The sequence below is a fragment of the Gavialis gangeticus genome, unplaced genomic scaffold, assembly GCF_001723915.1.
Source record: "Gavialis gangeticus isolate Ggan-Ray unplaced genomic scaffold, GavGan_comp1, whole genome shotgun sequence".
Taxonomy (NCBI): domain Eukaryota; kingdom Metazoa; phylum Chordata; order Crocodylia; family Gavialidae; genus Gavialis; species Gavialis gangeticus.
This window is the reverse complement of record NW_017729030.1, coordinates 54409528-54431829: the sequence shown is the minus strand read 5'-3', so window position 1 is coordinate 54431829 and position 22302 is coordinate 54409528. Positions and strand designations below refer to the sequence as shown.

The window sequence follows — 22302 nt, the reverse complement described above, 5'->3', positions numbered from 1 at the left end:
GGCAGTATGATGACAACAGGGAAACGACTCAATGGTATCTGGAAATGAAGAGTCATCAGAGGAGAAAAAGGATACAAAAGGAGGGACTTCAGAGAAGCAAAAGGTCCCCAGTGGGAGAACCCGAGGCAACCACAGACAGAGGGTGCACCACTAGCCCAACTCACCCAACCCACTGGGGGGGGGCGTGTGTGGTCCTTGACCTCCAGGCTGCTGACATCTGACATTCAAGAAAGAACCACAGGGTGAAGCTCATATACTGACCACATGTACCTTCTCTCTGTGAACCCCAGGACTGGCAGATATAGAAAGTGGGGGGTGGGATTTGTTTGTCTTGCCTGCATTACACTTATCTGCTATCACTGTGTATCAATAACATTTGCCTAGTATCAAATGGAAGAGGTTGTGGTTGGTCTGACAGTTTGGGTCCGCCCAAAATAAGGTATCTAGGTCATAAATCCACTGCCAACAACTTCTGGCAAGTTGCCTCCGCTCTGTTCCTCCTCAGACCCTGTGACTATCTTGTGAATTTAGGTTTGACCATGACAGTGCCTCTCAACCACAGTGCCTTTTAAGATCCTTTTAAGGGCATTGCAGTGCCCAGACCCTGAGGGAAGTACTCTTCTCTTCCCATCTGGCCACACTGTGCCCACCCTAGCATCCTGTGGACAAAAGATACCCATGGCTGCTCCTCTGGGGATTCCTGCTGCAGCCCTCCTAGTCCCCCTGCCAGCAACACCCATGCTCTGAGCAGCATGGTCTACCACAGGTAGGCAGACATGGTAATGGAACCATGCTTGTCAGGGTGGCTTGTTGCCCTGGTCCTCGCCCACTCCCAGGGCTAGTTGGAGGGGTTGTGGGGGTAATTGGCTCCAGCCTCCAACAAGCCAGACCCCAGCGGAGCAGCTCCTTGTCCCCGCAGGTATAGACAGGGGTAGGGAGATGGAAAGAGCAGGGCATGATGGATTTAGATGCAGACCCCACTGTCCTTACCTGGCACCAGCTAGATCAGTGGTTCTCAATTAGGGTGCCACTAAATTCAACCCAGGTATGGAGGGGTGCTTGCTCCAAAGCCAAAAATGTTGAGAACCACTAGTTGACAGGCATACAGGATCAGTTAGAATAGCATAGGGGTCGGGGCTGTGTGCTGCCCCCTGCCTGTACTGTGGGGCTGGGGGGCACTGGGTGTGAGTGGGCACGGGAGCCAGCGGGAGCACGGGACCCACACTGGTGTCCCAGCACCAGCAGAGCCCAGAGGAGGGTGGCAGGAGTGTGAGGTTCCAGCTGGCAGGGGCTCTATGGAGCCGGGCCAGCTCCCCCCTCTCCCTGCTGGTGTAACCCAGCCCGGCTTCACAGACCCCTGCCGGCTTATGCCTGCTTTGGGCCCCATCGGTGCAGGCCCTGGGACATTGGTCCCAAGATGGTGACCAGGGGGCGGGGCACCTGTTAAGGGACAGGGCTACCCATGCAGCCCTCAACAGCCTGCCAAAACTGGGTAAGCGGCCCTCCGCCCAAAATAATTGCTCACCCCTGCCTTAGGTGGTAAGCATGTCAGGGTAGGAACTGCTTTTCAGTGTTCAACACAGTGAGGCCTGAGGCCATTACTAGTAAACTTTGCTAGGTATCTCAATTCCTGATTAGAACAAACAAAGTTGCCTTTTGTCAGCCCTTTGTCACATCACGTTCAGAGCTGGTTAACTGGATTTTCTTACCACCATTATGGCAAGATACAGCTTGACAGGGCAAGGTGCAGCCTCACATAATTAAAGGGTAGGAATTTCAAGGTTACCTAAGAAAGCAGAAAATGTAACTCCCACTAGGAGAGGTTAAACTGCATCCCTTACACTGAGCAAAGAGGCTCTCCACTGTGCAGGGCTTTAAAAAATAACAAAGTGACATGAAACACAGTTAAAAAGCATCTCTAACCCCTTTAATGTTGTAATGGACTGTAATATTGAATGTTATGTACTGTAATGTTGTAATGTGAACTACAGCTCTCAGAAGCTTCCAGGGGACTGGAGAAATGAACTGTAACATGCATTACAATTCCCAGAAGGGGACAAGAGGAAGCAGGAAAGCAGCAATGGAGCATGGGACCTGTGGCTGAGAGAGACGCGTGGCCAGAGACTTAGAAGAATCAGCAGAGCCAGGACTAGGAGCTGAAGCAGCAGGGCTCAGACGTGGGAGCCCTGGCAGACAGCAACAAAGCATTTTTGGATCAGAGGTTTGTTGGGCATTCCTCTGGAGTTGTGGGAGGGTGTAAGGTTTTTCAAGTGTATATACCACAGTATTAGCGTTCCCTACATGCTACCTGTTCTTGAGTGATTTTACCCCAGGGTCATTGTTTTCTACCTGGTGTTGCCAGCCTTGGCCATTTTTTGAGTAACTGCAGTGTGAATCTTTGCAAATGTAACTGCTAGCTTGGTCAGCAAGTAAAGGAAACCACCAAAAACAATTAAACAAAGCACAAGGCCCGACAGGGGATAAGGGAAGACCATACGTTAAATAATCCAGATATATGATATCGCACCTTCATCTTAAAGTAGTAGTAGTACTACTTGATTGATGTAACCAAATGTATTAGCTGTTATTTTGCTATAATAGATATTTTTTTTTTAAAGTTTAGATAATTTGTACAAACAAAAACAGTTTTGTCAGAAAAAACAGTAAAGTAAGGTAAAGAAGAAACAAGAACCACATTCCACAATGGGGAAGAAAAGGAGATAAGAAACCCTCCTTCTTTCCCAAGGATATTTTCCAATTGACACCTTCCATGTCCACAAGAGATCTGGTTCAGTCCAGTTCCAAAAGTTTCAGGGAAACAAAGAAATTTAAATCAAACCAATCGGAGATCATTTATTAAAATATTAAAACCAGCCATCCATAAATATTGGGCATAGGCTGGAGGGAAATTTTGGAGAATTCAGCAAATTCAACAAAACCTGCTACCAATCTGCATGCCACCCACCTCCCACCCCTCGAGTCTCCCCAGCTGGTATAGGTGAGAATATATGTTGTGCTGTCACAGGCAACCAGACAGACTTTGGGATAAATGTTTGTTTTCATGTTCTAAAGTGCAAGCAAATAAAAGATTGGGCTGTAGACCTGTTTCCACTTCTTTTATCATTAGCCTACCCACAAGGTTGCTTGTGATCTGGGTAACACTGGATCCTAAGTGTCTATACATTAATATCAATGTTTATTCACCTATGCCTGTCCCTTTCTCCCTACCCTGTTGACTTGTGACCCTAATCCCCAGCTACCCTATATAAAAGTGGGAATTTCCCTTGCCAGCTCCCTGTGCCAATTCCTGGAGATGCAGGGTTCAGTACAATGCAATAGCCCTGAAAAAGCCATGTGCTTCTGAAATGTTCACACTGGGAAACCACAGACTCTTGGTGAATCTCTTGTACAATCTATAGCAAAAGATATGGTAGAGTCAATTCTTATGGATGAAGCTGAAGTCAATTCTTTATCTAACTACAGGGAGTAAGGATAGTTCAAGACACGCTGGTCTAGCAAAGGAAATGCTCAAAGAAGGCATAAGCCAGAGTACATTCTTTGCACTGCACTTAGGTAATGTCACAAATATTGCTCAGATCCTTAGGTCTGCAAGGTTTGAACTAGGAAAGGAAGTTAGAGGGAAGCCCTGTTCTGTGAAGCTCTAACAGGACATATGATGGTCCTAATTTTTAGCTGACCAAGGATATTTAATATACCAAACAGCACAGAGAAAACAAACTGCTCCAGTGTGTATTCTGATGCACCATGGGGAATGACTGGAAGCTTGTAAGTGGTTTGGTTTAAAAAACAAAACAAAAACCTGATGCCAGAGGCTAAATTCATGTCCCACAGTGTTCATCATAAGGCCTGATATACTTGTCAGTCTGAGAGTTGTTCCAGATCTGATTAACGAGGCGGGGTGGTTTCAATAAAGCACAAGCAACAGACTTCTGCTTGTTTTTACTTTCATGAAATGAAATGGGAAGCAATCACCGAAAGTCTCTTCACCATCGAAAATTGATGGTTATTGCGTAGGGAGGGGTTGATTCATTTCTTGGAACTCCACTTGGAGGTACAATTTGCTCTGGAGATTTTAGATTTGAATTTATCAGATCCTTTGCAGATGAGTTACAGCTTTCAAGAACTAGGCTGTGAGAGGTAGGTAGCCATGTTAGTCTGTACTTCAGAAGGCGGGATAGACACGCACCTTTACAGGCTAATTAAATACAGATTTATACAGAACACAAGTTTTCATGAATGCAAGTTCACTCATCAGATGTGAAAGGAGTAACTAGAATTCAATAGGTGAGAAGGCAGGAGGGAGAGGAAAATGAGGGGGAGTGCTAGCCTATTTTAGCTCACTTATTTAACGACTCCCAGCATCATTTTGCAAGAACTGAAAACAACACCATTTAAACATTCAATACAGAAAAAGGACCATGGTAAACAAACTGTAGTCTGTAGCAGAAGATGAAAAGGGAAATTGCCAATTACTCCCTGTCTTGGAAAATGTCCTAATTGAAACTGAACAGAAGTTGCATCCTGACCTCATTGCTGACATGAGAGAACACTGCTTAAATCTGATCATCACATTTGATAAATGCTTTCCCAGAAGCTGAATGATCAGGACCCAAGAGAAGACACTCTAGATGGAAAAGAGATGACTGAATTGCTATGATGGTGGATTCAAGCTCAGTTTAATGAAGTACAGGCTAGTGATTTTGGGTTGAGAGAAGATTAACCTGATAATGGACAGAGTTTGGAAGTGTCCAGTACCCTCCAGCCCTGTATATCTCTGACAAACTGTGCTTTTTTCACCAATCATCATTTAACACAAGTGCAGAATGAACCTCAGAGTAGAACTACACTTTTGATAAAACTTACCTATGTCGTACATGGTCTAAGGCAACTGTTTTCTGATAAGAAAGCTTTCCTTTCTCATTACCAGCGCTTTCTTCCCTCTTATCCAAAAGCGACTTACACTACTTCGCATTTTTCTTGATCTACTTTTTACCAGAAGGTAACTAAAGTTTGGCTCATGTTTAACAGTAATCCAGAAAAGAATCACCTGAGATGTTGAACTAATGGGACAAGTTATGCCACTGATGTCATTTGGTCGTATACCAAAGAAGACCCAAACATCATTTTGACATGGAATCATTTCATGTCCTTTGGTGGCTGCTTCATTGTGTGCTTCAGCTTTTCTAATCCCAATTTGAGATGTCTAAAAAGAATGTTAGAATTGAACACCACACGTGTGGTGTTTGTTTTCTCTGTGAAGTCTGGAAATAATAAACCTTTGGGAAGCTTACAATGACGTCTGCACAATAAGAACAAATTTTGCACATGGTACTTCAAATGCTGTATTTTTATGAAGGTAGTATATACACCAGCAAAATCTGTGATCTTTTGGTATATATGCTCCAGTCCCAGCTAGCTGCTGTAACGCTGACTGTGTCATTAGAAATGGGGCCAGGGGATGGGAGAAGATGAGAAAGCAAGTAATTCTACTGGGTGTAGCCGATTACCCTCCTAGATGTTAGACAGGTACGAAGGTAAAGGAGTCTCCTGCTGGGCAGTTCATAATCCTGTCTATTTGCTTTTATTTTTGCATAGGCACAGCTTAGAAAGCATATCATGACTGATGATGCATCTCAACAAGCATATCATGACTGATGATGCATCTGAACAAGTTGTCACCATACTTAGTTAGGCCAAGGGTTATACCTAAGAAGGCTAATACTGCTTCCCCACATTTTTAAAATGCTCTATCTCCAAATCAAAACAGTCAATATCGTTGTTAATCATATTTTTTGTGGCTATGTGGGTAAGGCTGAGGAGCTCTGGTTTAGTGTTAACTGTCAGCTAGGGAGTAGACCCCCAGGGCCTGAGCTTCTATCTGATGTAAAGCAACCAGCTTGCAGGAAGCAAAATTCTGGGCACTGTCCCAGTTACTCCATAGACCTCCAGAAGCAAAAGCAGTTCCCATCACTTCCAAAGTTGGTTCTTGAAGTTGCACTGTTCCAGTCAAGTCAATTATCTCTGCTGAGCTGCAGAGTTAATGAACTCAGGTATGCTATTGTATGAATGCAGCTCTGCTGCTTCCTGTTCGTGGGGTTGTCAGCAAAAGTAACACATAGCCCTGTTCTTGCAGTACCAAACAAAATCACGCGGAGCCTATTCAGGAGATGCAGCAGGCACTGCCTTGCCCTGATCCAGGTCTAACTTTCCAAAATCAGGGCAAAAGTCTTATTTTATGGAGTCCTTAGGGAACATGAAATTTGGAACTGTCTTGGGAAATCTGGAACAGTGGGCAACTTTAATCAGATGCCTCGCTCTGGTCATGGAGCACTTTTACTTACACTTAGAGGGAAAGCAGATTGTGAATGTGCCACTAGGTTAGCCCCGAAGCCTGCACATACAAATATTTAAATTAGATGTTTCACTGGGAAGTTTTAAAGACCACCTGTGGCTGTGTCCAATTTTCAAATGGTAACCGAGAACCAGATTTACAAAGGCTTTTTCAGTAGTTGCACCTTTGTAAATCTGGCCCACTGTTGTTTTTCACAGCAGGACGTCACCTCACTTGAAAAATCTACCCATTTGACTTCAGTGTGAATGTGAAGCACGTGTGTAATTTTTGTAGTCTGTTGAGTCTGGGGGCTAAGGTTGAAAGCAGGGCTTAAACTGAATGCATGGCTCTCACATATTATCACACTTGCAATACCCAAGCCCATAGGAAAACAAAAGAATTTAAGGAAATCCCAAATCTCATTGTCTGCGTCCTTGCACGTTCTTATGTAGAAAAACATTAATTTTAATTCAGGTCCTATTCCTGGGCCCCAAACCAGGAAAAGATTAAAGCATGTGCTTCCTTGCAATGTGCCCACCTGACCACTTTCCAAACATCTAAGCTATCTCTATACTGCAAACAAAAGGTGCAACTGCAACCTTAAAAAGACTAGTTCAGATCCGGATAGCAGAATCATGGCAACAAACAAATGCATTTAAGCCAGCTAGTGGCAGGGGTCCTGGGAGTGCTTGACAGCCCATGGTGTTGTGACTACCTTAATACCCCCACTAGCTAGGTTACAGTTTCAGTGGGAATGACTGATTCTTGAATATCCTTCAGGGTTTTTTCCTGCAGTACTGTGCAAGGCTGTGAAGGTCAGGAGGGTCAGGACTACAGAGTTTTATAAGTAAATTGTCCACATTTAGAGAAATGTGAAAAGTAATCAAAGGGCATGAAAAGAAAGAGAAAATGACAGCACCATCTGATCACCCTTACAAATGACAGGAGAAAACTTGTTCAAGAAATGCTTGAGCCAGATATTCCACTCTCAACAGGGAAGCATCAAGGATTTTGAAAAAGGATTTTGACCTGCCAATTGTGTGATGTGTTAGGCCACGTGACAATACAACACATATTTTTCTCTAATTAAGAACAAACTAAAAGCTTTACTAATATAGGAGGGGCCTAGGGTTATATAATTCAGTTAAAGATTGAAGCAAAAACAAATATAACTTTATTAGACAGTGCATTTGTTTCCTATATTATATATATGAAGAATAAAAACAAAACAAAACAAAAAAATCCAAAATTTTTCATTAGTCCTGAAGTCAATTAAAAATTAAATATGCATCTCTTACTCAGATTCATAGAACAAAATCTAGCCTTCTTCAGCCTCTTGACAGTACACCCAATACTTCACTGACAGTTTTTCCACACTGGAGTGATCACCTGAGTTAATATTTTCAAACTCCAGTTAATGTTTGCAGATAGACCTAACACTAGACCTGTAGGGCTGTAAATTAAAAGCAGTATTGCCAGGAGCAGCCAACAGACAGCAAAATGAAAGAAGAAAGGATAGTGGATTATCAAGCCCATTAAAAAGAAGAGAGGATTGTTAATACCCCTGGAGTGAAGGAAGGAATCAGGTAGATTATAATAAGTTATTAAGTAAATTGACTCCCTTCAGAATTGCCCAGATAAAAACACTGTTTTAAAATCTGGGGTAGAGGAGGAAGTGAGGGGGAGGGGGGGAGGGATTAACTATATCACTGCACCCGCCAATCCTGGATCTACCCTAGCTGCCAAAAATTGAGGTATCTTTCTTGATGTGGATGGAGCCATGCCAGATTAGAGTAGATAAGACCTGTCCCTTGTTTTTTATCTGTATCCCTTTAAGACATAAAGAACCCTGCATGGGTGTTGATTAAGAAATGATGGGTCTGAATCATTACACCATGGCACAGCCATAGTGACTGCAAATGTGTTATTGTGTAAACTTCATTTTAAAAGGAAACAACTACTATGGAGCAGAGAGAGTCAATCTGAGGAGCTAGGGCTCTCTTTGGGAGAATTTTAGGGAGTGTTAGCTAGGTCTTTTTCTTTTGCCTCATTATTCATAATTAGTTGCATAAATAAATCTACATTTGGTGCTAGATCCAAAGCAGATGAATTAAATGAAGACCACCCCCCTCCCGGGACTTCAATGGGTTTTATCTGGCCCTAAGTGTAGATGAGAAGGAAAAAAGAAAACAAATCACGTCTCAGTTTGCAGTTTCAAACTGCAAAATTCCCCCATCAAGGGGAAGAGCTGATGCAATGCTTAATTAACAGCTTTCAGCACTGAAGAATGCAGACCGGTGTCTAAAAGCTGCCAGCAAGTCCATTTAGAAAATGGGAGCTTTAGGACCCAAGAGCCTGAGGACAAATCAAGTGCCAAGGGACTCAACTATGTGGTGTTCTTCACCAAACAACAAAGACAAATCTATACACGCACATACCACTACCAGAAGTTATGTGAGACACTGGTGCTCTTGCCTTCTTTAAATCCTGTCCTGAAATGCTCAAAATGCTGCAAGACATCTGGGACACAGCTCTGAAGGTGATATTGAGACAGAACCATCCCCTGTGTAACTCCATTGCCTTAAACCAAGTTACACCAGGGACGAATCTGCTTGCCTGTGGGAAGGACTTTGGCTACAAATGACTCCAACCCCTGCTACAGAGCATAGGTGACACATGGGGGGAGGCACATGCCCCCCGACAGGGCGGCCACCACTGCTGCTGGCAGCACCCATGGGAGCTTGTTAGCTCTGGCCCTGCTGCTGCTGCCTGCAGAAGTTCGCCAGCTCTGGCCCCACTGCTGACGCCTCCGGCGGCATCTATGGGTGCTCCCCCAGACTTGGGAGGCACCAGTTGCCCATGCTACAGAGGCTTCTGTCTTCAAAGCTGAGAGGCTAAAGTCAGGGGGAGTAAAATCCAATTCCCAGTGTAGGCACCTCAACTGGGGGCCTGGTCTTAGCGGGGCTGAGCATTCACAGATTTCATAGATTTCATAGACATTTAGGCTGGAAGGGACCCCGGAGGATCATCAAGTCCAGCCCCCTGCCCCAGGGGCAGGAAGTCAGCAGGGATCATAGGATCCCAGCAAGATAAACATCCAAATGGGTCTTGAAGGTGTTCAAAGTGGGTGCTTGAACCGCCTCCAGTGGCAGTCTGTTCCAGACCTTGGGGGCTCGGACAGTGAAGTTCTTTCTTATGTCCAGCCTGAATCGGTCACAGTGGAATTTGTGACCGTTTGATCTTGTCATCCCTTGGGGGGCTCTGGTGAACAGACGCTCCCCCGGATCCTGATGAGCACCCTGATAAACTTATAGGTGGCCACCAGATCACCCCTGAGCCTGCGCTTTTCCAGGTTGAAGAGCCCCATGGCTCTCAGCATCTTATCATAAGGTCTGTTTTCCTGACCTCTGATCATGCGCGTGGCTCTCCTCTGCACAGCTCCTGTTGGAGTGTTAGTAGGGACCTACCTTTTAGGGCTTCCAATCACCCCCAGCTTCGGTCAAAGCCAGAGGGTAATGTAGGCACTTGGCCTTTCAGAGGGCTCCAGCTCTGGAAGGGCAGGTGAGTAATATTTCTGAAAAACCAGGCAACAGAAGCCCTAAGCCAGACTCGGGTTCCACCCTTCAAAGCTCCATTAAAAAAAAAATCTTGACCTGTGCAGTGACTCCAGTAACTATCTTACCTAAGACATCGCTGTAATACCGATTCCACTCATCCTCCCAAAAATACAGGTACAGTGCATCATTGTATAGGTACAGCAGGAAGTTAGTCAGCCTCTCCAAGAAGGACATCCTGTCCGTCAGTCCACCCGTGCTAGCTGGCACATAAGAAGGTGGGGCTGGAATCCCTCCACAGAGGCGCTCCAGGGTGTTCCCATCAGAGAACCGAAAGGTATAGACAAAGGGGATTTCGAGCAACTCTGCTACCAGCTCACCCCCAGGAGAAAGAGGGTCCGAGATTAACATATCAAACCCCGCATGACGCAGCTTCGTTATCAGCTTGGGGTTCAGCACAAAGCTATCGCAGATCTGCTTTGACATCTTGCTGAAGGTGGCCACTATTTGTCGTATTTTCACCAGGGCCTCCCAGTGGGAGAGGTGGGGTTTCTCATACAGGCACAGGCTCAGGAAGTCGTGTAGCATTGCCTTCACGGTCTCCTTTGTGAAGGGTACTTTGAGGACCTCAAAGTCAAAGAGGGAGGTGGGGTCATCGTAATCAATGAGCAATGTCGATGATGGCACCAGCACAGTCACGTCGTGGCCCCGCAGGATGAGTTCTCCCAGCATTGTTTTTAAGTTGATCCAGTGGCTGACATCAGTGGGCCAAACCAGGACCTTCCCGCAGGATCCTAAGTGCCAGAAGTGCATCTGAACACAGAGCAGTAGAGGAAACCACCTTGCCAGCATCCTGACTGCTTCTGACTGCCAGTTCATTTCTGACTGAGCTGAACTTGGCCCTACAGTTCAGAGAGTAGAAAGTCTTGGAACAGCCCACAAAGATTAGACACAGCAAGTTCCAATCTTGATAAGAGGGCATGTCCGTTTACAATATACCATATAAGGGAAAAGCATCACAGCTACCACTGCCGGGCTCAAATTACTTAAGATTCTCTTACATGAGCTGGAGGCAGCTCTGCAGAAATGAAGCCCATTTGCATCTTGTGTTAGACTCGTAGTGTAACGCAAGGAGCATTTTTTAGATCTGCGGTTATTGCAACATAAGCTCCAGCCCTCAGTCCACGGTGAATCTTTCTGATGACTTCAGCACACCTCAGCTCAGTCCTTTAGTAATGGCTTCTGTCCCTTGGTCACTGTAAGAACTGCTCTCTCACTCAGGAGCCATGCATTTTGCTGACTTGTTTGTGGTTTGTGGCTGATGGCTGGTTAGTTCTACAGATATAGTTGGCACTTGGGATGAGCAGACACTTTGTAATGTATGCTAATGCTCTGGAATTAGGCGCCTCAGTGACATGGCACTGTTTCTGCACCAACTCGGAGGAAAGGAGTAGTGATTGAGGCAGACCCGGCGTGGCTGGTAAATATGGTGGGCACTTCCAGGGAGTGTGACAGCAGGAAACAAGTAGGCAGAGGATGTTGCTGGGCTGGCCACGCTGCACCAGCTTCTGCCTCTCCTGCTATGCTGCACTTGGTCCCCGAGTGAAGTGCTGTTCAGTGCTTTGTCATTTCTTCCTTAGATGTGAGGGAGGGCAGTAGTGCTTCTGTGTCCCCCTGGCCACACAGAATCATAGAAAGTTAGGGTTGGAAGGGACCTCAGGAGGTCACCTAGTTTAACCCCCTGCTCAGAGCAGGACCATCCCCAACTAGATCATCCCAGCCATAGTTTTGTCTAGCCGTGTTTTGAAACCCCCAGGGATGGAGCTTCCACCGCCTCTCTGGGTAACCTGTTCCAGTGTTTAACTACCTTCCTAGTGAGAAAATTCTTCCTAATATCCAACCTAAACTTCCCATGTTGCAACTTGAGACCATTGATCCTTGTTCTGTCATCTGCCACCACTGAGAATAGCCTAGTTCCATCCTCCTTCAAACCTCTTCAGGTAGTTGAAGACTGCTATTAAGTCTCCTCTTCTCTAAACTAATAAGCCCAGTTCCCCCAGTCTTTCCTCATAAGTCATGTCCCCCACACCCTGAACCATTTTTGTTGCCCTCCTCTGGATTCTCTCCAATTTGTCCACATCTTTCCTGTAGCGGGGGGCCCAAAACTGAACACCACCCAACACATAATGCCTGTTTGCTTCTTCCAAGACAGAGGGAAGGGACAGAGGGTTTCTTGAACAGTTCTGGTGGCAAGGGGCAGACTCCCACAGATTGGAGTAAGCTGTGGGTAGATCCCAGGGTATCAGTGTGAGCCTTTGGTGATCCTAGTGGAAGCCCTGGACTTCCAGACTCCATACTGCCTCCGAGTCCCTCCAAGCAGTTTTCTCACTATTGGGTGGTTTTTCCTTGGGAAGTTCTGCAAGTTGATGACGAGGAATTCCAGGTGACTCCAGGCTTTTGCATAGGCAAATCTCTGACCTACACAGAGCCCTTTTCAGGCTGCCAGGGAATGGATAAGATGGCTGTAAGGAGGCAGGGATCTATGTACACAGACTAGGGCTTGGGTCACTGTGTTATTCTTCTTCCATGGGAATGTTTCTATTACCACTATCCCCAACCTGCCCTAGTCACTGACCACTAGACAATATGAAGTCCACAGCTCTGCATTCGGTGCAGAAAGTGAGTCGGTTGGTGCAGGCTGCCTGCACAGCCTTGAATGCTGGAGCCTACTGTCATCATTAAGAGGAAGTTTGGCCTGGAGCCAGATGTCTTTGCTAAAATGTGTGTTTTGTTCCGTATTTCGGGAAAGGCCTTTCTTGCTCAAGTCATTTAGGCCCTGGGGAAGTATCCATTCCCCAAACAGTTATCTGGCAGACATCTGTCCACTGGTTTCCTTACCTTGCCCAAGATAAATGTTGTGTACATGAGGCTTGGTCCCTGAGACTTGGATAAAAGTCAAGCACAACCAGTTTCACTTGTCTCTGTCATAATGCCTACAAATCACACCTGCCAGGCATTGCTTAGCCAAATGGCAGGTTGAGACTTCTTCCTCTTGGCTAAGCTCAGTTCGGCTTTCTGTGATCCCATCTTCCCAAGCCTCTTTCTTAGCCCATTTTTATAGGCTTGTCGGTATGCCTCGTTTGTCTTCCATGTAAATTGCAAACTTTCATTGTCTTTTTTGTTGCATGTCTAGAGGTGCTGAGCAGAGTGGGGTATCAAGGGGAGATTGCGCGTGCTGCCATCATTGAAGCAAACCATAATCATAGAATAACCTTTTAAGTATTTTTGAAAATCCCTGTCCCTCCCCCCATTTGGAATTCTCTTTTCCCTTTATTCATTAGACAAATACAGGTGATAATAACCAGTGACTTTATAACAGTAGCTTTGTTTAAAAGTAATCATTGTTAACCAGTGCACTTGAGAGCAATATAAGTCTATTGAGCCAGGGAAAGTAAACCTCCTTATCTCCAGGTAAATAAGGGGAATGTTAGTCTTTTCACTGGGATTTATTGGCATTGTTTATAATGCAGTAGCCGTGGGAAGTGGCCCCAGTAGGTGGAGAACCACAGGACAACAGTCTCTGCCCCAAGCAACTCACAGCCTCAGAAGACAAAACCAGATGTATTTTTTTTAACAACGCTTTTGGTATCTTTGTCATTGGGAAGTTAATGAACTGCACTTTCATTACATGACGTGCAAAATCTCCTTGTTTCAATAGCACCATTAATACTTGTTCCATTCAGATATTCACCCCAATAATTCCTTAATTTTGGCACCGTAAGATAAATACTGTGAAAACAATGACAAGTTAGGACCTGATTTCTCCTTTCTTCTGCCAGCCCCAGAAGCTGTATTTAGGGTTACTATATTTCCAGTGCCAAAAAACGGGACACCTGTCGGGGAGACACCTAACTCCCCATCCACAGCCCCCTGGCCCTCACTTCCAATCTGCAGTCCCCCCATCCCTGCTGCCCCTCACTCCTGACCTGCAGTCCCCTGGCCCTTCCGATGCCCCTCACATCTGACCCATAGTCCCTTGCCCCCCAGGCTATGCTGGTGCCCCTCAATCCCAACCTGCAGCCCCCTATCCTTGCTGCTGCCCCTTGCTCCAGACCCACAGACCCTTGGCCTTGCCAGTACCCCTCATTCCCAACCTGCAGTCCCTCACCCCCCCTGGGCCATGCTGGTGCCACTCACTCCTCAGCTGCAGCCCCTTGACACTGCCAGGGCCCTGCCTTCCTGACTCCACCACCCCAGCCTTGTGCCCCTCACTCGCAACCTGCATCCCCCTGCTCCCCGCTAGCCCTGCAGGAGGGGGCCCCCAGCTGCTTCTGTCCCAACTGGGCTGGAGCATGGCAGCTCCGATTCGTGCAGGCAACAGCAAAGCAAGTCCGGCCCCAGTGTGGAAGAGAGGATGCCTGTGGCACCCCCTGCTCTGGACTGGGGCTTGCACACCACACCAGCTGGCTTAGCCACGCTCCCCCCTCCCCCAGGCACCATCTCCTGGGGCCACCTGGCCCATGGGAGCATGGGCACCAGTCCAGCCACACAGCTTCGCACTGCCCTCAAAGGGCTCCCCTGCCCCATTCTCCCACTGGAGGGGCAGGCACCTCCCCGGCCCTGCTGCAGCCCCGGTGCCCAGACAGCTTCCCCCAGTGCCACCCCTGCCATTGAAGCACAGCAAAATCCCAAACATTAGTTCCTATTTCAAAAAACCGCAAGGACAGAGATCAGAAGACTCAAAAAAGAGGACATGTCCAGGAAAACCCAGACGTATAGTAACCCTGCTGTATATGCTCAGCTCCTTTGAAAACAAGGCCTCAAATGTTTTACCTCTCTTGTAATGTTGGAAAAGAACCTATGATCCAAAGAGAAAAAAATGTATCAATTCACCATGAATGGTTAATTACTTTCCAAATCCTTACTTACTCCAAGCTATCTCATGTTTCTGTTACAGTAGCACCCAAAAGCCCCAGTGGAGCTGTAGAAGCACACAGCATAAGAGACACTTCACACCCTGACTACCATGCTCTACCTTCTACCAGATTTCAGAGTGACACAGATAACCACCTCTGTTCACGCCATGAGAATCAGAAGAGACTCAACAGACAAAGGCTAGGAGACAGGATGATGCCTGTCTCCATTTTACAGACAGGAAACACAGGCAGAGACAGCTGAAGTGACTTGCCCAAGGTCATGCAGTGAGTCTGGGTCAGAGAAGCCTAGACTGCCTAGATCAGGACTTTATCTGCATGTCAGGGCTGCTACCAGTCGGGCTGCCTCATATAACCACATGGGAATAAACTGATTCTATGATTTGGGGTCCCACTTTCCTTGCCATGAAAGGGAATGATCCATGGCCAAGAAATGCAAAATCTGTGCATTTCAGCTCACAAAGTTTCCCTAGAGCTGTCCATTTCCCAGTCAACTGGCAGGCTCTCAAGAGACGGGCACAGCTGAGTCCTAAGCCTGGGTGTTTTCTTCTCACTTCTTCTTTCTGTATGCAACAGGCTGTGACACAGCCAGAAACTTCACAAGGAAATCTGTCCTCATGATCCTTCCTGCCCAGATTTTCTAACTCAGGCAATGCCCATCACAGGCACTGAATCAACATCCGGGTGCTTGGAGCTTTCCCCATCACCAGTGTCTTTCTACAGGAATGGACATATGCATTGGCAAAGCACCAGTCCTGGGGAATATCAGGATATAAGATGGAAGCAAAGAGCATTGGTACAGGTGCTAACAGCAATTAGCTCCCAGTTGTCATGATTTTGTGCTTCCACACAGTGTCTGTGGATGGAATTGGTGTTGGTGTCAGTGCAAAACAAAACCCAGGAACTAGGATATACATTATGAGGGAGTTGAAACTTGGGAAAGAAACTGAGGTGAAGCGAAGAAGAATGGAGATAATCAGAAGGGGCTAACAACTGGTTAGAAACTATTTACAATTAGGTGTCTCAGGTCTGTCAAAATGGGCCCTGGTTCAGAGCTGCAGAGAAGAGAATCTCTGCTGTCTATTGAGAGCCTAGAGCTTTGTGGGGTGAAACATTAGGTTGGTATGGAAGCTGGAAGGGTCAGCTTTGGTTTCCTAAAGGAGCTGCTCTCCCTGCTCTTGTGGAGTAGATGAAGCCAAAAATACCACTGCCACCATGCTGTTGACTCAAGAAGGATGTGTTCTCCAGGGCCTGCAGCACATAAGTGACTACATCTCCACATGAAAGTTGCTGGCCAGGGAAAGGGTGTTCACAGCACATGGCAGGGTGCCAGTAGTCAGACACTGTCTATGGCACCACCTGGTCCATAACATCCATCACAGAGCACTACAGTTCCTACTCCAATCATACATCACCACTGATGAGGTCCAGAGTCCCCTCTGTAATGGGCATCTTTTTCCCAGCTGAAGCTTGTGCATCTCTCCCTGGCCACATCCTTGGTCTTCTTGGTGACCCTGCATGCCACTTTCCTCATCTGCTTCATGCCTTGCTTCATAGGCTCCACACAAGTCCTCACACTTCTCCATCTCTTTCCTCCAGGCCACTAAAGCCTTTACATGCCTCTTAAGAAGAGTCTACCAGCTCTTTCCTACTCCTCTTCATCTCATGACCCCCTTGAGCCCACTGCAGCTGCAGGTGCTGATCCTGGAAGGCAGGAACTATAACAAGTTGCCTTTGATCCATTCTCAGCATTAGAGTTTAAAAAACCCCCACCTCTCTGAAGCTCCTGGGGTGCCATTGCCAAAGTCCCTTCCCAGCTCTGGGAGTCCCTGGTGATGGCAGGTTCTCTCACAGGCCCTGAACACCTAGGAAAATTGCTTGGACAAACCAGGCCCGGGGAAAGGAGCAGAGGTTAGTGTTTGGCTTGCCCCAAAGAGGCAGTGAGCCATGCACCACTTCCAGTTTCTAGGATGTGCATCCAAGAGGAATTTGCAAGGTGAAGGGTGTCGAGTGAACCTGAGAATTGGCATAGGAGGCTTAACACACAATCCATGCAGCCAACCTCTGCAAGAGGCAGCAAGAGGGGAAGGGAGCCCCTGTGGAAGACATCTTTGGTTATGCTCCGGACAGGTTGGTAATACCCAGGCACAGCATGACACAAAAAGCACACTCATTCACTACAATCACCCCCAGCTTGGATACTGAGGGGATCTCTGTTGGTGACAGGGTGACTGGCAGGCAGTCTGTTGGTGGGGGCTGCATCAATCCAGGCCAGGTGTTTGCACATACAGATCCTCAGTGCTCTCCTCAAAATGTTTTCCCCCAAACAGGTTCTGGGTCTCTGGGACCTACTCTCCTCCATATCAGTGATATCTGTCTTATCCAAGTTGCCAGCAGAATAAACCCCAAAGTGTTGTTCGATTTGGGAATCCATAGCCAAGACCCTGTAAGCTCCCTATAAAGAGCTGTGGCACTTTTGGCAGCTTTGTACTGCTATTTGAGGTCCTTCACCCTGGCCTTACACTACTTCCCATCTTGCTGTTGGCTCCAACCAGCCACCTGCTTGGAAATGGTGTTACGTTGTCTTGGTTCTGATGTCTACTGGTTGCAGTCTGTTGCACCTTTTCCTACAAATAAAAGGGTGGTGAGGTTATAGACCACTTCATAGCAGTGGCTGCTAGAACAGCAGGCCAGAGCTAGTCTCTTTGACAAAGGTACTGAATAGTCTTAAAGCAGAAGAGAGGTGACATGGGGAGGAACTTCCAAAAGAGAGTCCCAATCTTTAGAGCATTCAAGCAAAAAAGGAGATTCTGGCCTTATGCCAGATTTTAAAGGGTGAGGTCTCATCCAGGGACCGTGGTCTCAGAGCAGAAGGCTGACCAAGTGGCCAGTTGAGAGAACTGCAGAGCACTGTAGCATATCACTCAGCTAAATCAAAGAGGAGCTGCTAACAAACAGACACGCTTGAAATGTGTGAGATTTATTCCCAGTTCATTCAAGGCTACATTTCCCACAGACGGAGTGAAACTAAACCACTTGCAAGGTTGGCATTAGAGGCAGCAGCTTTATTAAACCAGCACAAGATGACTATGTATAGCTGGAGTGATTTGTTCAAGCCCCATCACACAGAGGTGTGAGCAGTACGCACAGAGAGTTCAATTCAGGCCCTCATCTTCCTTTCATTGTGCCCTTTCCATAGCTTCTAACATGGCATAAAGAGAAAGTTAGCAATTCAGGAAATCTAAAGGGTCACACTCCTTCCTGAGACAATTGTAACCAAGTCAATGGTAATGTGTCAAAGCAGAATTTCTGTTAAAGGTATTTTATGGCTCCCGTCACCAGTGTCTGGATGCCTGAGGCTCTTCATGTTTGTTCACACAACCCTGCAAAGCAGGGCAGTGCTCTTGTTCCTATTGTACAGACAGGGCTATTTGTTATGTAGGCACTGTAGGCCTAGGACCACCAGGAAACCACAAACCCCACAACCACAATGATTAGAGGGAGGCTACTATCTGTATACTAACTAAATTCTTGGGACAAAGGATGATCAAACAGGAATGCGAGTACAGGATATAGGTTAATAACTAAGGCTGCCTATACCTGTACTCGGAGGTGGGAGGGGAGCTGTTTTAATTGCAGCAGTTCCTAGACAGCCGCTCTAATTAAAATGCCTCATCGACGTATGCATTAAGCCTGTCCCACATTTCAAAATGGCTGTGGAGGCGTTTTAACTGACTCATTCAATCAGGTTTAGTTAAAGCTCCCCCGTGGCCATTTTGAAATGCGGGGGTCTTAATACACATGATGATGAGGTGACGCTGGAGCTTTCTAATTAGAACATGGAGCAGACTCAATTAATGGAGTCTGCTTTGACTCATTTTAACCAGAACATGGACCAGCACATCTATAGGCAGCCTAGACTTCTAAGGGGGGACAACCAAGCAGAGAAAAACCAGCCAGTACCCACTGCCCCTCAAACATACGTAACGAGCTTGTGAACATTGCCCATTGAAACTCATGGGAGACATGCTCAGAAGGAAGGAAAGGAAAGGTCATAGCCTCAGAGAAAGGAAAATAGCCCCACCAGGGCCTGGGCTCTCCCCAGCCAGCACAGGAAACTGAAGCCTAGAGGATTTAAACTCTGGTCAGTGCTCAGTTTTGCACTGACTCTTTCCATTAGAGATGCAATTCTTCCACTGAAGTAGCAATACCTGTACAATACCAATGCATTTGTGTTAGCAAAACCATGTGCTTCCCAGATTACCTTATTCTTACTTCTCCTGAGCAAAATAAGCCATCCCACTAAAAGCAGTTTTGCTGGTATAGCTATACATTGGTCAGATCACAGGCCTCGCTAATGATCCTATAGCATCAGAAATGGATATTGCAGGCTTGGCTTTGCGCCCATCTGAGATTCGTCCTTTCCTATGGGAAATAAGTGGTTGTATTACTCACTTCCAAGACGAGGCTTTTCCCCCTGTTCAACATGAGGAAAACAAAGCTTTGTCTTAGAATTATCAAGTGCAAATGCTGTTCCTGCAAGTCAGAAGGGGTCCCGGTGCCAGGAATCTACTTAGTGAGGCATGAAGTGATGAGGGACCCAGCACTGAGGCACAGGACAGTGAGGGTCCTGGTGCAGATGCACCCAATACTGAGACAAGGAGTGGCGGGGATACAAGCAGGGGAGCAGGCAGCCAAGGAGAAAAGTGGCTGGGGGGCCCCCAGAGGAGCAAGTGATAGGGAGAAGCAGTTGGGGGGAGGGGCAAGTGGAGGGGAGCATGAATGACGCGTGCCCCCAGCGGTTGGGCAGGCATGGCAACAGTGGGAGCGCAGTGGCAGTAAGCGGGAGCTCCCGCAAATGCCGCCAGCACTGTTGGCAGTGCAGGGGTGATGAGTGCCAACCAGGGGTCGGCAACCACCTGCAGACGCCACCAGTGATGGCGGTGGCGGGGTGGCAAGCAGAGCCTTTTTGTAGAGGGTGCACTGCCACGATCAGGGGGTTCACGTGCACCCACATGCAGCCCATATGTGTCACCCCTGGAGGGGAGACATGTTGTGGGGGCAAGGGCTAAGGGCCAAGGGCCACGGTCAAGCTGTCTGCCTTCCCTTCACTTGCCTCCCTACCACTGCTTTCCTGCTGCAGCAGTTAAGGGGTGGATGCATTTAAGACAACCCTCCTATAATTAGATTCCAGATATGAAAAATTATAACAAATTTATAGTTAGGACCAGTAAAGGGACTAGGAATATGGGGTAAAGGTGGCTCCGCTGCTCAGTTTCCAGCAATGGAGTCCCAAAGGGCTCGTGCTGATGGCAGGAGTGCAAAGGATAAACGCACTAATACCTGTACTGCTGCCACTTGCCCCACCACCCCCGCTGCTGCTGCTTGTTTTGCTGCTGTCACTGGGCCTGGATCAAGCCTAGGAGGACAGTTGAGTTTGACACCCCTGAGCTATATTAGTTTAGCTTTACATTGGTATATAGCTGTGGTCCCCTTTGCCACAGAGGGATAGCTAAGGCAATACACTTTTTTGTGCACAACTTCTAATGGCCTTCTCTGGGATCACATAGGAAATCTGTAGCAGAGCAGAAAGTTGAAACCAGGTGCCCCGAGACCCAGGCTAATCCCCCTGACCATTGGATAGCACTTCCTTTCTCCAAACTTGGTCTTACTTTTTGTGTTACTCCATAGACATAACTAAGGCCAATAAGAGCTGCCTTACCTAAAACATCATTGTAAAACTGATTCCATTCTCTCCAGAAAACCTGGTGAAACAGAACATCACAGAGTGTGTAAAAGAGTGCTCTTCATCCTCTCCATAAAGGACATGTGGTCTGTCAGACCACTCACACTAGCAGGAACATATGAAGCTGGGGCTGGGATCCCCCCACAGCTCCGCTCTACTGTGTTGCTGGTAGAGAAGCGGAAAGTGTATATGAAAGGGATGCCGAGCTGTTCTGCCACTAGATCAGAGCACGGGAAAATGGGATCTGCCAAGACCACTTCAAAGGCAGCCCCTCTAAGTTTCTTCATCCGCTCCTTGTTCCCAGTGAGCTCATCACAAATCAGTTTGCTTCTGGATATGAACTTTGTTGTAATGTCAAACAGCCTGGAAAAGTAGCCCCAATAGGAAACCCTAGACATTTTGCAGTGGTGCAGCTGGAGGAAGTCTTCTGTTAGGGATCTCATTTCCTCCTTGGTGATTGGCACCATAATCATCTCAAAGCTGAAAGGGGAAGGCTTAGTCGGATCAACAGTCTGAAAGCAGGGCCACAAGGTGACAGTGCCTTCATGGTCTGTGAGTTCTTGCAAAAAGGACTTAATATCAATCCAGTGGCTGTTGTCAGCTGGCCAGACCTGAACCTTCCCACAGGACCCTAAACCCAAACAGGATGCCACAAGCAGGAAAAGTGCTGAAACCCATCTTCCAGACATTGTGTGTGGCTGGTCCTGTCTTCTCAGTTGCTCCTTTCTGCTTGCTTGCTTGCTCCTTTTGATGCTGGATCCAGTGATTGAAAGGACAACCCACAGCAATTGCATGCTGGAACCTCCAACATTAGCTCACCTCTGCTACTTCAGGGTACATTAAACATCCTGGGGAAAACAACAGTTTTGCTAGTACAAAATCCTGTCTTGGATAAAAGAGCAGAAACTCCCTGCTTCAGTTCATGCCCAGCAAGCTGACTCATGCCAGACTGCTCCCAGTCCTGGGGAAATTACTGAAATAACAATTTGGTCTGGGCTATTTTATCATTATTATTTTACTGTTTATGGCTCTTTGTATGGATAGACATAGAAACCAGACAGAGCAATGCCACTAAGCAGATTAGCAGTGCCTTACTGAAGGAGAATGAGTAAAGAAATTCATCTTCAGTGATACAGTATTTCTGTATACGGGCTTTGGAAACTTCTGTTTTCATTGAATGGCTGCTTACAATTTTAAGCTCCAACCAAACCACACTGCAGCCACTGGGGAAACTCTCACTAGCTTCTAAAACATTAAAAAGGAAATCTTATTTTTTTATGAAAGCATTAGGGTTCCAAACTCCTTCTACTGGAAGACTTTCCCAGTAGCCAGATTTTCAGGCTGTGTAGCCCTTTGGGTCCAGAAGTATGGTGAGAAGGGGCTGTAGTGGCATAAGAATTAGGGCCATGACATTTAATTCAGCCTAACAGCATTGAGAGGCTTCAAAGGAGCTGAGACGGAAGCTGGGCAGGCAGCAACGGGCGCATCTACATTTGCCGATTTAAGGCTCACTAGCGAATTTTAAGGCACATTAAGGGTGTGGGTCTACACAAGCGTGTCCTTAATGTGCCTTAAAAATAGCTATTTTAGGCTATTCATGCCTAAATTTGATACCTGCAAAAGCCTGAAGATCTGGCTACCTGGAAAGTCTCCCAGTATAGGGAGTTTGGAACCCTAAGGTTTGGGGGGGCAAGGAGTTGGCTTTTTTTTTTTTTA

At 46.8% G+C, this 22302-nt stretch overlaps 2 protein-coding genes across 5 annotated transcripts in view; both read right to left on the bottom strand.

The window, feature by feature from the left end:
* The window catches only part of LOC109301238 (UDP-glucuronosyltransferase 2A1-like), a 65160-nt gene that overhangs the window by 16456 nt on the left and 26402 nt on the right, over positions 1-22302 (bottom strand). The window contains exon 1 of one of the 4 annotated variants that reach the window (XM_019522261.1): positions 10035-10804. The exons of the other annotated variants lie outside the window; for them this stretch is intronic. Within the exon in view, the coding sequence (XP_019377806.1) occupies positions 10035-10785 (751 nt within the window). The 5' untranslated portion in view covers positions 10786-10804. Of the gene's footprint in view, positions 1-10034; positions 10805-22302 lie in introns of those variants that run through there. 4 annotated transcript variants of the gene reach the window in all.
* LOC109300926 (UDP-glucuronosyltransferase 2B4-like) lies at positions 20030-21275 on the bottom strand. The gene is given in 2 exon segments (XM_019521815.1): positions 20030-20642; positions 20644-21275. Coding segments are annotated over 2 exon segments (891 nt in total). The 3' UTR covers positions 20030-20383.